The 17,028-nt window shown below is 45.4% G+C and overlaps 1 protein-coding gene across 2 annotated transcripts in view; it reads right to left on the bottom strand.

Annotated features, from left to right (window-relative positions):
• tpst1 (tyrosylprotein sulfotransferase 1) overlaps positions 1-9,556 on the bottom strand; it is a 35,691-nt gene extending 26,135 nt beyond the window's left edge. For both annotated transcript variants that reach the window (XM_010793285.1, XM_010793286.1), the window contains exon 1: positions 8,540-9,556. In XM_010793285.1, the coding sequence (XP_010791587.1) occupies positions 8,540-9,396 (857 nt within the window). In that variant the 5' untranslated portion in view covers positions 9,397-9,556. The remainder of the gene's footprint in view (positions 1-8,539) is intronic.
• Positions 9,557-17,028: the final 7,472 nt, after the last annotated feature.

The raw sequence follows: 17,028 nt of genomic DNA, 5'->3' as shown, positions 1-17,028 counted from the left end.
CTTGACGCTACACACGTCAGGGAATCACACCTACCAGTAGAGAGAGTAGCTTGCGCTTACCGAACGCAGCGACACTTAACGCGAATAGACGCTCTGCTCTCGGTCTCTGACTCTGAAAAGAAGGGCTGCGTCTGCGACTGCCAGCCGAGCGTCATTTATTTCTAAGAACTGGGTTACGTAAGGAAACATCTATAGGTCAGTTCTTACAACTCAACGACTACCGTTCGCTGACTCACACATGGGATTATGTTGAAAGCTCGCTCGTATTGTGCTCTAACTAATGCTTAATCCCTCGGCCCCGAAAACATACCAAGAGGAAACCAGAACAGTTAGAACACGGTGCAACAGACGGACCCAGCCTAGGAGGCGGGCCCACTACTTAGGAGCAGAGACATGATAGCCCTGTAAATTAACCAGACGACAAAAGGAGCGTGAGGACCGCTCGTGTCCGGCTTCAGCATGCGGGCATTAGTGCCCGCTCACCATTAACGCAGACCTCCGCCAAATCGGATCCGTGTGGGACTAGCACACCCCTTGAACAAAGCCACAGGATGTAGCCAGTCCACCGAGTAGAATGAGCACGCGGCAGCCAGGTTAGCTTGCAGGCCCGTTGGTGCCTGCAAACCCTGACTCGTATAAGCCAGAGCAATCGCTAGTTCCACATAATTGTTCCACGTGGGGAGAGCCGTTGCTGGTACGGGCTTTGCCGTTTCATGAGGGTTAGCCAGGAATTAGAATAACAAGAGTTGGTGAGAGCCAACCGAAATCTTTTGACCTGTCCATATAGCCTGCTCTAAACTTATCGTCGCAACTGGACACCATAGCATCCGCGCTGTTTCCCTCAGAGGAACACATGCGTTCGTGATGGAAATTACCACAATTGTCAATTGTGGGTGACATGAGCCACACTCCACTCTGTTGTTAGGTATCACAAGGCAGGGTTGGCTTTCAGCCAACACTCTCGTTTGAACAACTCCCGGAGAGGCAAACACAAGTGGCTACTTGAATGGCGATCGCGTACAAACTACCGCCTCGACGCTATGAAATGATCCAGCAGAGGAAACTTCATTGCATGTTCAGAGCCATAATGCTATGACATTGTATTGTCAGTGCAACAGTCGTTTCATGTCAGCCATCCATTGGTTGCAAAATAGAGGTAACGAGTGACCACACCGTGAAAAACACACTGCCAAAACCCCTCAGGTCATTCCCAGTGAACTGGAGACGAGGGAGGAGCGTGTCGCACGAGGCTCTTTCATAAACATACCTCAGTGAGGCAGACACACATAGGAAGCGTCATGGCCCTTCATCGCGTGCTTTCAGGATTCTGACCTGGCTGAAAGCCAACATCCTGGCACTAGACAGCAATAGCAGCCAGCGCTGATAGATTCAGCTGGAGATCGGAAGAGAAAAGCGCTGTGTTTATCAAACACCTGAGTCCCCGCTGTATCAAATTAGATGGTCCCTGAAAAAACGTCAGAGCCGTTGTATCTATTAAGAGTATGTTGCTTCCTTATTTCAACGGTTCGAATGATGAGATTCCAGCCACGTGCACCGTCGAACACCCTCCCGACACTTGCAGTCATAGAGTAGACCAGGTGAGAAGCGAAGCTCGTTGCACGTTTATCCAATAGTGTGGTGTTACGCTCAGCGATGCGTTGCGCAGAGACCAGCATCTGTCAGAGAAGAGCTGTGAGCACACCTCCGCCGCAGGCAGGCCCCATAGTACTCATTCAGGCGCTCGTGGTATCTGATACATAATGACTGCAACGCGTATTTTGCCAACATGCTTTATTTGATCCAAATATATTTCACACCCATTTTAGATAGTATGCCGTACATAACCTGTCAGACTGGGACAACTGCCTACGGCTCTCGCGACAGTAGCAGTTATATTATCGGCCAGCCAGTTCAGTTCAGATCAGTGCGCGAACTATTCCAGGATCAGTTGTGGTTGGACAGCTGTAACCTGAAACCTCCAGTTCCAGTATGTGCTGGTGGAGCCAGTTGTTCAGCGGAGGTGGGAACTGGGTGACAGTAAGGTATCGGACGAGAGCATAACGTAGCGCAGATGACATCCATAGGGTTACAAACCCTACGAAGTGAATGATATTCAACATGTGTCGTCATATGTGATAGAATCCTGCTCTGACTTCAGTTAAGCACTTCGTTCTGGCCATGAGTGCGACAGATGGTACGTGCTACGATGGTCATGAAGACGTATAACACGTTTTCGTTTCATCGATTGCTATGTGTCTTAGTGTTGGAACGATTTTCCTACCAGGACAACAAAGCTGAGCCACAACTATTATACTTGTAAGAATGAGTCCATGGATTCTGCAGTATAGTGGTACCTTACCTCGGCCGGGGTTGACAGCACAGTTATGGCTGACCGAGCTGCGGTGATACATACGGGCAGGGCCGTCGTCTCCGCACCGAGAGGAAGTCCCGGAGGTTTCTGCTGGCCCTTGTCCGTTCCATACGATAGTGCGACACGCGGCCGGCATGAACTATCAAGCTGCGCAGACGAACAAACCAGCCTCCACTGTCTGCGGTCAAAAAGAAATTACGTGCATACGGGCTAAGTGGTGTCCTTCTGTCCTCCGAAGTCCCCGAAGGGTTGAGACTCGTGAGATACCTTTTTGAGGCAGCTTATTCCCTTTAAGCTTATCAACACCGCTTTTGATTATTTCTTAAAGCAGCAGATAAATTGAGCACGATTTCTCATTGTGTGACTCCCATCGGGTGAAAGGCTCTTGGCCAGGCATCTAACAGACCTTCACCACATTCGGCAGACCTCCCACGGGATTATGTATAGCTCCAGTAAAGCCTGACCAAGAGTCATCCATATCTGTCGCGGTTATGCCCCCAACGATATATACGTTGCTACGTTAAATAGTACAGGCTGCACCATTGTCAGCATGTAGGGGTATGAGGGGCGTTTGTGATCGGGTGTTGGTGGTGAGGGGAGAAGTGTCCATGTCAGCTGATTGTCCATCGACGTCTGCTGGAGAGCGGTAAGCAAGAGCCAGGTTGACACGCATCTGGCAGGATCCAGGGCTTGTGTGCGAGGCAGCTACCCACTGATATAATGTGTACTGATGTGTAAAGTCCCAGCGTACCACCAGGCATGCTGACGCCATCCTGGAGCCTCAGTAACCGCAGACATGAAGTCGGAGAGATACATATTGCGTACGGAAATGGACCGAGGAAGCTCGAAGGCTTGTCACGTCTTTCCCTGCTGACAGCGGGCTGTAAAGGGCACGAATTCCAGCGTGTAGGCCTTCAGGAAGAGATACAGTATTCTGGGCTGGGGACAACATGCTCTTTTCTGTGTTTTATTACGAAACCCAGATGAGCAATGTGTTTTACGAGGACATTCGTCAGCGTAATAGCCTCTTGCTCCCGACTGTGCGAGAAGCAGCCAGTCGTCCAGATAAGTTGCCCAAGCGAATACCCTGTTGTCTTAACGGGGCTATCGCGGCTTCCGTACATCTACAAACACTCCGGCTTGAGAGAAACAAACCGAAGGGAAGTACTCTGTACTCGTTAACAGACACCCTGAAAGGCGAACCTCACGATACTTTCCTCTGTGGGTAATATACTAGTAGATGTGAAATCACCATCTTTCAAGGGCGACGGATGTGATCCAGTCGTTCGCTGGCGACAACCACCACTGATGTGTGATGTGCATTGAGATCATTGTATCTTTGAGATATCTTGGTTGCAGACTCTAAATCTAGTATAAGCAGCGAAGTAGACCGTTCCATCCCGTTTGGGAACGAGGAAATTACTTGGAATAAACACGACTCTGACTCTGTTCGGCGGGTATTATCGATATAGCCCTTCTTTTCCTAGTAGCGAGAAATTCTCTTGCTACACGAAATATGGGCCGACTCTCACAAACGGGCTTGTGAATACAGAATGCACAAGGGCGGGGTGACAGCGAATTGGAGCCTGTAGCCCTGTGTTACCTGTCTTGGAAAACCCAAGCAGAATCTGTGAGCCATCTTCCACTTTTCGCTTTTCTAATAAAGCGAGCGCGGAGATGTCACATCTCTGTCGTCTGCCCTCTGTGTCTTATTTGTTGAGGTATGGGGCCCTCTAGTGTCTGAACAACACGGTGGTACCCCAGGTTGACACCCCGGCCGACACTGCGCATAAGCGCGTGGCGGTGGTGCTTCACAATCCCGTCTAATGTCCGCCTTTTGAGAGAGGCCGTAGCCGCTCTCAAAAGAGGGGTAGACGACAGACTGTTTATGTTTTTATTGTTTTTCTTTTCATTTTATTGACTGCGCCCTTGGCTTCAAGCCTGGAACCGACAGTGGAAAATGATTTATCAAGAAACAATAATGTGGATGACATGTGTTGTGTGACTTAAACCAGGCAGCGGAACTTGCTGTCCTTTGATGTTAAGGTCCATTTCCCTTATGGCGCGAACTTGAGGATGACGTTCTGGTATCACTCGAGCTGCGGAAGATGGGGGCATGGTGGCACCCGAAACACCAATGAGCATCTAACACTGGAAGGTGTTCTGGAGCTGGGGAACAGGGAACTTCCAGCTCCGAGGAGAGGGAAGGTGGCTGTCAGGCCGCCCGCTTCTTCTTCCTCGCCTGGTGGCTGAAAACCTGGGTCGGCTGTGCCTGAGCGGCAGCTGCCGGAACCGGAGATTTCTTGGCCAGCTCATCCTCGCCTCGTGCCTGGGCTGGGGACCCGGGACGGGCTGTGGTCTCTGCTGCTCTCGGTATCTTGAACCGGGCAGGACGTGAGGCAGCTTGAGTGAAGGCCTGCCGCGGGGACCGTTGAAGGTGGCGGCTGGACCCTTCGGGGGAGACAGAGCTGGAGAGCCTCGTTTGTCTTCTTCTTTTTTGATTCGCATCTCAGCTGCATCGAAGCTAGAGCGGAGCCAAATATGCCCTGGGAACAATAGGCATGCAGAACATCCTCTTTTTTCCAGTCTGGAAGGATGTGTTCGGCTCAGTTGAGCCACCTGGCTGCATCTGTACCCGAAAACACATAATTCCCAGTGGCTTGCCCGGAGCTGGGACTTGGACTGCCAGCGCTGCGCAACGGAGGCAAATGTCCGTGATCGCTGCGCGATCTCATCCCACACGGCAGGCTCAGGTTTGCTCGACAAGTCTTCGCAGAGCTCCGCCTGGTAGGCGGTCAGCAGCGAGGAGACGTTGAGTGCCCTGGCGGACAAAGCTGCGGCTTTATAGGCCCGTTCGGTCATCGCTGACTGAAAACGGTCTGCCTTTGCCGGTAGCGTGGGGTTCCTGCTTGGTGACAAAGCCAGCCGCGGTTGGAGGTGGGCTGCCACCAGCGGTTCCATGGGTGGCATGCGGAGCAGGCCGAGCCTCTCCATATCGTCACAGTACAGGGAGGACGCACCCTGGATTGGGGTCTTGTTGCTGAAAGGGTGGTCTTTCCACGAGACCGACACCTCGTCCAGCATCTCCGGAAAGACTGGAAGGAGCTGCCTCTTCGTCCTCGCTGCTTGGGGCAATTGCTTCCCCTCGTAGCGAGATCTGGAGGTCTCCTTGGCCACTTCAGGCCATGGGATGTCCAGCCTGGACGCAGCGCGTTGACACACTGCCTGCAAGTCCATACTTAGGCAGGGCGAAGCTGGTGTGCTTTCGCCCGGGAGAGCGGACATCGCTCCCGGCTTTGCAGCCTGAGCCGATGAAACGAAGATGTCATCCTCGTGCTCATCCGAGTCGGACAGGAGGAACTCAGAGGCATCCTCTTCTTCCTCCATATAGTCCAACTCCAGGACATCCTCCGCGGGTGGAACCATGGTGAGGTCCAGTTGGGAAGCTTGACACAGCGCGGGGCTCCGCTCTCGCGGCTCTTGCCGCCACCGGACCCCAGCCTGACACGGCGCGGGCTCCGGTTCAGCGGCTGCCGCTGTTATTGAGCCATAGCCTGACACAGCGCGGGGCTCAATCTCTGCGGCGGACCCCACCATGTCTTGATTGCCGGCCGGCGAATCAGCGGACATGAGGGGGTCCTGTCCCGACAAGCTAGCTTGGCGTGCTAGCCATCGGCGGAGGCTCTTAATGGTGAAGCGGGCACAATGCCCACACAAGCCGGGGTTATCGATAGCCTCCTGGGCGTGTTCCAGCCCGAGGCAGGACGAGCAGACCTGGTGTGAGTCTGTGCCTGAGATCTTAAACCCGCAGCCGCATAGCCGAGCCTCCGAGTCCCTGACTCCTCTGGTGTGAGGGAGAGAAGGGTCCATCTTTGTTCGCCGGGGTGTCGGCGTGGAGTGGACACGCTAGTAACAGGTACGTTACTGAGAAAAAAATCCAACCTTGTCGTTAAACCGAAAGGAAAAAGCGACGGTGTAGATTTTATTCTTTAAAGAATATTAACTGGTGTGTGAATACCTTTTTTTTTTATCTCCGTCTCCTCTGGTGTGAGAGAGAAAAGAGAACGTCCTCGCTCGCGTGGTGTCGGTGTGGAGGGAAGAAAAGCTAGCAACAGGTATGTTACTAGCTTGAAGAAAAAAAATCAAACCTTACCGTAATTTCAAAAGAAAGAAACGGCGAGGCAGATTACAATATTAACTGGTGTGTTAATATTGTTCAGTCTTCTTGCAAAGCAAAAAAGTAACCGGCAAACGCCCGTCGACCGAATGTTAGCTGTGGACCGTTAAGCTAGCCCGGCTACTGATAATTTGAGATGTGCTCTGAAGCGAGAAGAGGTGTTTGAATGACGCTGCGTCGTAGCGCAAGCTACTTATAGGGTGGGTGGATTCCCTGACGTGGACGTCAAGATCATCAGCCAATCAGGATTGGCGTAATGAGATTGATGCTTCTGTTTGCATACGCGTTGAGGCGCATCCCATAGTGAGACATCGAACGGAGTGTTATGAATGAGAACTGAACTTAGTGTCTGACCTCCTCTCTAACCTGCTGCCTCTTTGATCTTTAAATTGTTTCTTCTCAAGTCAAATCAAATCAAGAAGAAAAACAGAACAATGACAAATGGAGTCAATTAGAGTTTTCTTATCACTAACAAATCTAAAGTTCTAGAAAGATAAAAAGGCATTTAGAGGGGAAAACTGCTCAATGGATGAAAAGAGAGGTTCTCCTATGCAGACAATAACAAAACGTAGCCCAAATGTCTCCAGAGGATATAGAGTGTGTTCTGGTGCTACGTGGCAGGAAGAGGGTGTTAGCATGGGGGGCTGGGGGATAGACAGAAGAGAGGAATGGGGTTGGACCCCTCCAGTGTTTCCTAAGCGCCTTCCAGGGGCCAACCCTCCCAAATCACTGAAACAATAACAACTCTGACACCGGGCAGAGCCATTAGGAAACCAGCTTACAGTAGTGCAGTGCAGACATAATCTCATGTGTTCACTAATGACTAGGTTCCTCGCTGCGCGCAGTCGTAGGATGTTTAATTTACAAATGAAATGTAATGATTGAAAGTTCAGAGGCTTAGTGAAAACATAGTGAGGGTATATGTGAAGGCCAAAGGTGCATGTTTATTTTTAAGGCTTGCAGTAACGGATATTCAATAGAAAGTGATATCTTGACACACTGCTACTTTTATGTCATTTTTCATGTCTACTGGTTAAGAGCAGATCCATACTTTCTCTCCACTCAAGGACAAGTAGTTAAAAGCTAAGTAGACATGGGCATGTCCAAGCTCATTTCTATTTGACTGGCAATGTGATATATGGCAGACATAACTTACCATCTGAAGCTTATGAGGCTGGCACAAATCTCCACTTCTTACAACAGCAAATATTTATCTAACCACCACTGCGTCATCACTGAAATATTTAATAAATCTGCAGCTGCAGAGGAAACATCTAGTAAAGCCTCTGCTGCTTATTATCAGCATCCAAAAAAAAAGAACAGCAAATGAATCACAGCATGACACAGTGATGGCTGGTGATTCAGTGTTACCTCACTGGTAGCTAGAATGTTTGAAAGTACTTAAAATGCCTCAACGCTTAGTTTAAACATTACAGTGGAAAAGACATAAGGCTATTGACCCCCGTTTTACAAGCTAGTGCACTCAACCCTAATAGAACAAGAAATAACAAGAAGACTTTGGACAATTGAGGTTCTGTTTCTGTTTGAGAAAAAAGAGAACATCTATTCTTAAAAAGGCGTTGCAAGGGCCTATGTTCTAATTATATACTAAAATTAAAGAGAACAACATGGAGAAGTTCCTCCCAGAGCAACAAAAAAGAGAGTTCAAAGGCACAGTGACAATAGGGGGAGTGAAGTTTTACCCTGGCTACAATTACTACAATCACTGTGTACAATAAAACATAAAAGTTCAACCAAACATGACCATGTCAGTCTACAAATTCCATCTAATTAACCTGATGATTGACTATCTTTCTGCCACATCTTTATTTCCCCTATAAGACTTAAACTATCACCAAAACACAAGACATTGTGAGTCTATTGGGATCCGTGCGAAAACTGGTCCCTCTTTAAAGTACGAGTACACAAGAAGTTGTCAGGGCTTGTGTTTGAGTATAGGTAAAGAAAAAAAACCTGTCAACATCACTTACTTTGAGAGTGACACTCCTCCAGCCTTCCCAATGAGCTCCTCATGGCGGAGGACAGCATCATTCCATGGAACGTCAAGGAACTTAAGCAGTGTCTTCATCCATTTCTCCGGATGAAGGACCAACTGTTCGTAGTGCACAGGTAGGCATTTGTCCGATGCCTCCAGGCACTGAGTGTACATGGTCTCTATGGCCCGATTCCACTTGGTCAGGCAGTCCCTGTAGCTACCAAGGTCAAAGCCAGCAATGGTCACCTTCCGTGAAATCATAGAATGGACTGAAGCCCGACCATCACGAATCATGAGTAGAAACTTGGCATGAGGAAAGATTTTGGCCAGGTAGGAAAGCGACTTCAAAGCAAAAGGGTCCTTGTTGCAGAGGAAGTTGGCGGGCTCTCCGTGTTTGACGATGATCTCCAACAGGAAGGCCTGCATGGCGGCGTCCAGCACCTCATCTGTCACTCCGGCCTCGTCAAGGCGCATCTTCTCCCGTCCTGAGCGGCTCCACATCTGCTTCATGGCCAGGATACGAGGTATAACTCGAGTTTCTTCGCCACAGCGCACCTCAGGGTGGGCATCCAGCATGGCTCGCATTAGCGTTGTCCCACTGCGGGGCACTCCACCAATGAATATGAGTGGCATGTCTTTATTGTAAACAAAAGGCGTGCTGAGATTCTGGCCTGTCCGTAAGGTGGTCCGCATGCTGCCTCCAAGCGCCGACAGAGGCAGGATCCCGCCCGGCTGGCTGCGCTCCTCTATGCGATGGTGGCATTCCATGGCATGGCGGCCAAGGTAGAAGACCGTGACCGAGCTGATGACCAGACAGGCCACCAGCAAGTTCTGTTTCAGCTTGCCAATCATGTTGCAGGCCACAGGTAGGTGAGGCAATATCACCAAAGGGGCAATTTAGGGGGAGGGATGGGAAAAGGAACTGAAGGGCAATCAAGGTTCCCACCCTTTATGGTTGTTTGCATGGATCGAGCTCCCTGGTGCACAGTAGGCGTGGAGTCCCCAGCTCCATGAGGCCTGGATTGTGACACAAAACACAGTTCTGATTAAAAACCAACATTACTAAAGTAAAGTTTTTTTTCATGTTCCAGATAAAGAAATAACATGTGACAGATGTCAGGCACTAGGACATTCATTCTGCACATCAAAAGCATCTCAGAAGAAATCTACAGAAGAGGAATTTATGAAGCAGAGTGATCACCACATTCCCTTTATCTGACAAGTCTTTTGATCTCAGGCCAACATTACTGTGAAATTCTAGCACAAAGTGACACAAGACACAGGGCTGCTTCCAACACCATAGTGACAATGGAGTTGCGATCCAAATAAACTAATAAAGTCAGTCTCCCAGGCTTTATATAGAGAGTTAGTAGAAAGAATGACAAAGAATCTCTGCTGACAGAGCATACAAAATGTAGCTTAACCAATGTAGGCATTTAATCAAGAACACATCATTTTTCATCTTGCTGGACATTTCTCTTTGGCTTTGATTCTCAGGCAGTGCGTAATTTTTTACGTTTAGCATATAATTTTGAAATAAGCATGCACACAAACTCAATCTGTAGATAGGGCACTGTGACTTACAGAAAACATACACACTCTGAAACTACACGCATATAAAATGTACATGCCGCAGTGGCCTGGCTGAGAGCTTTCCCCCTGATGTTGGGTAATAATATCTGCAGGCTTACAACAGCTTATATGTTAAATGGTTTTCTCTGTGCTGGCCCTGAAGCCACAGTCACCTTCCTCAACGACCAGGGAGGAAGAGGGGGAGATTTAGGGCAAAGGGAAGCCACGGCAGGTCACTGGACAGAAGTGCTTCACTTACAGAACACATTCAGACTTTGGAAAATGTTACACAACTATATTATTAAAAGCTAATTAACAGTAAAATAACTGCAATTAAGCCTAAAAATGTTCCATTGATTAGAATCTTAGAGTTGCTGACTAGATTGTAAAAATAATAACACTTTCTGTGAAATTGGCATATAAAAAGAACAATAATGTTCTACTAGGAAATTACATCTAACAACCCTTCTTAGAGTCAGTACATGGCGCAGCCCAACAGTAATTACTAGTTCTGGAGAGACGGAGTTGTCACTTTCATGTCCAGAGACCACGTAGTGTAAGTAGCAACTATACTTGGGCCTATCTGTGTGCACATGGGTGTGGTGTTTTTTTTACCAATAGGTGTGGTCAGGCACATGGATAAAGCATTGCTTTCTTGTGGCAGCGTAAAAAATGGCACCATTGAAGTAGGAAAACCTGATCATAAGTCTATGGCGCACATTTTAACTAAATGTGTCATTTCAAGTAGTGATGTATGTGTATGATGTAAACTCAACCCTCAGCGCTCAGCATTTCCTCTTTTCACACATCTCTGTCAGCAAGTGTAAAAAAGTAGGTTACTTTAAAGTTTTTGAAGTAGCCAACAGGACTTTTTCTTTGTGGCCTCACTTAGGGCTGCTCAATTAATTGTATTTTAAATCGCGATTACGATTATGGCTTGCAACGAAAACAACGTAATCTAAATAAAACGATTATTTTTTTATTACATTTTTTTTACTTTTTTTTTATTATACTTAAAGTTCAGGGTAATCAACTGTTAAAAACATACTGTTCAAATGTTTTTTCTCCAATAAATTTATGTTTTCAAATAAATGGATAATCGTTTTTAATAATCGTGATCTCAATTATTGACCCAGTGGAGTGAGTGGAATATGTTCAATATGTTTTACCAAAATGTTGGCTATATGTTAAGGAGTTTTTAGGTTGTGACACTGCACTGCAACATGTTTGTTGATCTTGTTTATTGGTATTTATTATTTTTGATATTATTTATTTAAATGTAGACATGAATGTATAATTTATTTTATTTTGTATTGGTTTTTCAGTTGATTACCCTGAACGTATAATTCAACAGTTAAAAAGTTCAAATTATTATTTGTATTTGTTTTAAAGTACAATAAATGGATGTTTACAAAGTCAATGAATAATCGCATTTAATAATCGCAATTATAATTATTGACCCAAATAATCGAGATTATGATTTTTGCCATAATCGAGCAGCCCTAGCCTCACTTAATGCCGAGGCCCCCAGTGGGTTGCATGGGAAAGAAATACAGTTGTTATTATATGCTTATAATATTGAATGTTTATTATAATACAGTTAACTGTGAAAAAAGCTCTGTTGGACAGGTATTGTGCCCTAGGTTATAGGTGTGATTGCTCATGTCGACAGCGGGCGGTGCCGAGGGTCCTGAGGCCCAGGACAACATACATCTGCTTATGCACTTTCACTTCCAGAACAAGTAGATATGTTTTCTCAGGTGAAAAACAACTGCTTGTTTCTTTATTTGCCAAATCCATCAATAAATTAGGAACACAGGGAAACCCTGGCTTCAGGAGAGAATGGGAGATGACTCATTAGATTTATACATGTTACGCTAAAAACACATTTATGAATAATTAACCGACTAAAATCAGTTGGAAACGCCCAAAATGCACTTGTGCCATGTGTTTTAGACCATGCTCTATGGATAAGTTAAATAGAGGCACTTATATATAATCAGCCTGCTTAGGAGACTTTAAGTCTGATCTTCAGTTATTGTAAGTCAAGGGTTAGGGTCCCATAAGTGGCTGCCCACTTTTCTTAAACAGAATTTACCAAGCTAAGAATAATTAAGTATAACTTTACTCATACGTCGTCTAGCAATTAGTTGTTTGAGCCTCACATTCCTGTCTCTTTATTTACTCTGCTGTCTGTTTACACATGTTTAACGTCATTATGAGCATGATGGTTAACAGGCTCTGTAGGCATTGTTCTGACAGCAGGGACTCTGGCATCACTTTGTGACAGGCTGATGTTCATCACAGCAGTGCAATGAACCCAGTGCACCCCTCTCCCCCTTCATGGTATTTGAGGCAAAACAGAATGACGCAAGACACCGTCATCGTCTTTGTTCCAACTCATGTTTTATTAATCAGGGACACTGTTCCCTTTCCGCAAATACATCACTGCTAAATGGCATTTTATTCTCTGGAGGTCTCACATACAAACATATAACTAGAAATGCTTTTCATAATTCAGGTTTTTTAGGTAATGGCGACTGCTTACGAAGGTGGAAATCACCTATTTGTATATGTGCCTAGCCCTGAAAAAATGAATGGTTAAACGCAACTTGCAGACAGGCGTATGATATGAATAGAACAAAACATTGCTGTCTAATTCTCAAAATATCTGAAGTTTTCAGGTTTGGAAGGTGATCGAACCGCATACATTTAAAAAGACTATCTTAATAACACTCAGCATTACATCCATCACCATTGGAGATGTGCAGTTATAACACTTAAATGCCGATCTGTTTTCTAATTTAATATTGTTTTTTATTCCCCTTTTATTCTAGGGACACAATAATTCCTCACTATAAAAGACACTGAACTGCCACTGAATTGTCCTTCATCCCGTGACCTTTAAATGAGCACAAATGTAAAAACACATTTAGAAGACAACCTTTAATAGAACATTCTTTTGCAAGATAAATAGGTTTTTATGAATGTATCTGTTACGAAAGCCTCAAGTCACACAGCCAATGGATAAAGATACGGCTAAGCCATATTGCACATCAGCTTATTTGCTGATGACAGTAAATAAGCCAGATGTCTGTTGATACATTATTGCGTGGTTATGGTTAGCCAATGTAAGAACTCCATCATCTTAAGTTTTTCCAGCCCCAACAAGAATACATGCTTGGGGAAACTACTTGTCTGTTCAAATCAGTTTAATCAAAATATGATTTTGGCAATAAAAAAAAGAATAGCTGGCAAGTCAAATCCCAAGAATATTGGTGTACCTGTGTAAACTGTAGACAATGTTCCTAAAGTAAACTTGGTATTTAGGCTTACATATAAAATATTACTTGTTAGACACTTTTATCCAAAGCGACTTACATACTCAATACTGTGGGCAATCCCCACAGGAGCAATTTGGGGTGAAGTGTCTTGCCCAGGGACACAACGACATGCTGACTGTAGTGGGGTTTGAACCAACCCACTGCGCCACACGCCTAAAACCAGAACAATATATTACAGCATATTTAAGGCATGCTGTACTGCATTTCAATGTGTTGAACCAGGTTGAACAGAGCAGGCCAATGTGCGCCTCTACCATCTGTTCCCCTCTGACACCATGTTGCCAACTTCTTCCCAGTTGGTTTCCTCGTATCTAATGAGCCAAGTGGTTGTTGATGCTTTAAAGCAAACATCCTGAACCGTTAGCTTGTAGTTATACAAGCTAGGAGTATTTCACAACAAATCACCACAGCTAATTCCATGCATTAGTCCCCCTGTGAGAAGGAACTCATGTAAGTATAAGCTTCAGATAAATGCCTTAAGTGTTTTGACTTGACGTGAGACTGAAGAATGTAAAACATTTGTAAATCCAGAACAAAGGTTTATACAGTGCAGCATCTGACAATGTTTATTTATTCATTTTTTCCTGTTGTTGGGCTTTGTCTTTCTTTCAGCCCACCCACACTGACATTTCTGTCTTCTACTCGATGATTCAATGTTTAAGAGGGGCCTGACGCTTCGCCAAAGTTGATGAAACTGTGCTTCAAGGGGAAAGAAACATAACTTTTTAAGTTAGATCCAAGTTATTTGGCTAGCCAAGTTCAATAGTGGTGCAGTGTTGACGTATTCTTGTAGACCAGCCCGGAAGTCAGAATCGCAAAGACCTAATTGACAAAAAGCGAATGGGATTGTTTCATATCACACACACCATTTACACCACTTTTATGATGTTTGAGCGCAACTGCAAATTGCCAGTAAAAAAGTAAAAGGCCAAAGTTGGGCTATAAACTAACTACCGTGCGGCGCATGGTTGCGTGTCACCACCGCCAAAGTAAAGGAGGCTAATGTTTGGAGTGATGACGTCGGTTTTAATAGTCTAATTTAGTCCCGTGTTAAGAACCGCTTTTTTTCAAGACATTTAAAAGCTTTGGACATTCACATTAGGGATGCCAGAAACTGACCATGATCAAAATCGAAAATCGGACAGCCCATCATTTGCACTTGTCAGTTTGAAGTAGTTCCACGAGGAACTCTTCTTTCTTTTATCTTTAGTTGTGTTCTCACTCCAATAAATCAATCGCACGTGTGACGGAGAAGGGGGCGGGCGGGGTCGGTGTGTAGCAGCGCAGCAAAGGGCTGCGCTGCTGGCTTCCTCCAAGTTTACAGTAAAAAAAACTGTTGGTGTGACCAATGGCCATTTACAATGATTAATACTATTACTAAAAGCATTAGTCTATATTTTGGTTGAAACTAAGCCAGGGAAAAAGAAAAAAAACATAAATAATAATAAAAAAATATATAAATAAAATAGAATTTTAAAAATAATTCTCGACTATGGAGACTGTAACGAATATTCGAATAATCGAATAATCGCTGGCATCCCTAATTCACATGTCGGATACTTACCGACTTATTTTATGTTGTAGGAAAAATCTCTCAGATTGTTAACCACAGAAAACAAGTTTAAAAAAATATAGCGACATCAAAAACCATATGGAAACCATAAGGGACTCAATCCAGAGAAAAAGCAATCTGAGTATAAAGAAGTTATCATTTTCAATGGGGTGATATAACAATATATATTATAAGATTACAACTACCTTGCATTGTTGACCTGTCAATATTCAGGAAGCAGTCCCTTCAGAGGTGAAGCTTTATGAACGCCTGACTGATAAACTGCTGCTGAGATTTAGAGCAGTGTCAGATTACATCTTGCACCAGGGCTAAAATGTGTTTGTGTTAAATTAATTGAGACTTTTCTCTCCTGTTACTGATATTTTATCCTCTGCCTCGCAGGATACTTTTTACATTGATCTGTTAGGGGAAGCAGTGGAAGCTGATGCTCCTCTCCATGGAGCTACGGTGAAACCAAACCACATCAACACTTAATAACGAGGGCGACTGCAACTCATAAAGCCCTGGAGAGAGAGAGGTCTGAGATATCGATAAGGGTATTCAATCAGATATCTGCAAAAGTCCTTTTACTCAATCGTTTCTCCACTGATATTCATTGTTTGATAAGAATGCAAGGCAGGTTGAAATATTTTTTGATTAAATGTTCCAATGATTAGTCCATGAATGATCACTCCGCCGGGCATACAGTAGGCAGGGGAAATCAGCCGGTGTAAGCAATGTGTCCTTACGCCAGTTTTCCCGCCAGACCAGGGCTGAGAGGGCGTCCACCCGAGAGCGGGGGGGCGTGACATCACATCGTGTCACGTGACTTGAGCCGTCCCTTTATAGATACTATCTCTTTACGTATTAGTGAAGGGAATTCATTTGGCTCGGCTCACTAAGAAGAGCCGGCTCTTTCGGCTCCTAAACTGCTCTTCATTTTACCACAGTTTACCACGGAGCCTCAGTTTCGCCGCTGCGAGGCTCCGGCGCTCGCAGTTCACGTGCGTGCTCCACTAGCACCCCCCGTCAAGGCTTGCCGGCGGTACACTTTCCATCACAGGAACACGCTTTGCTGGCGGCGAAAAGAATCCCACCAGACTCCTTTGACCTTCCAACAGAGGGATGTCCTTGTCCTTTTTCCTTTTCAAGCTATAAAAACTCTCGATCTTCTCTCGAATTATTTTTATTTTTTGGACGCCCTTGGCTCGAGTTCAGGGTGTTCCGAGCTGAATAAGGATGTCAAATGACGGCAAGACGCCCCCCTGGCGGAAACGCTGCCTGTCTTAAAAAGCTGATCAGAGTATTTATTTGCCTGTATTCCCTCTTATAGAAAGGAGGAGGGATTCATAATAGTCCAAATGTTTCAGTACTCTTCTTTCACCATCACATTACATAGCTGAAGATGGAAGACATAATCCTTTTTAAAGATGATATCTTTCACTACCAGCAGCATGGTGTGTTTTCATCTGTAACGAGGCTGGCGGACATGCGGATAAGGCTTAGCTTTGATATATGTTCCAGATTATATTTTATAGTGTAGTCATTAATTAGACCCTCCAGAAAAACGCGATCGCAGAATTTACCGCATAATCAGCAAAATGGCGCAAATTTTTAAAAGGCCGCATATTTATCAAAAGGCCGCATAATCCACGCATTTTTCCACACAAAGTTGAGGAGAAAAAAGTTACCTCTTCTTGACGTGAAGTAGTGATGATGATGACGTGACGTCATCAGCTCGCGCATCACAGAAGGTAAACAACACCGTAGAGTGAACGTGTGGAACTCACACGACGAACATTTCTGCTTAAGAACCCGGCAAAGCAGTACCGATGTCTTCACGAAGTGGGGGGGAAACTAATCTGCACCCCGTGAAGACATGGATTCCTCCCTATATTTTGATACATTTGCGTTTGTCATTTATTCAGACCCCCCTCTAACAGCTCAAGGTAGATGATGTACATGTTGGCTTCGAGTAAAGGAGGTGTGCTAATTATCTTTCCTTTTTTGTTTTTA

The sequence above is a fragment of the Notothenia coriiceps genome, unplaced genomic scaffold, assembly GCF_000735185.1.
Source record: "Notothenia coriiceps isolate Sejong01 unplaced genomic scaffold, NC01 NC01_scaffold00037244, whole genome shotgun sequence".
NCBI classification, from domain to species: domain Eukaryota; kingdom Metazoa; phylum Chordata; class Actinopteri; order Perciformes; family Nototheniidae; genus Notothenia; species Notothenia coriiceps.
The sequence above is the reverse complement of the archived record's forward strand: the minus strand, read 5'-3'. Positions and strand labels throughout refer to the sequence as shown.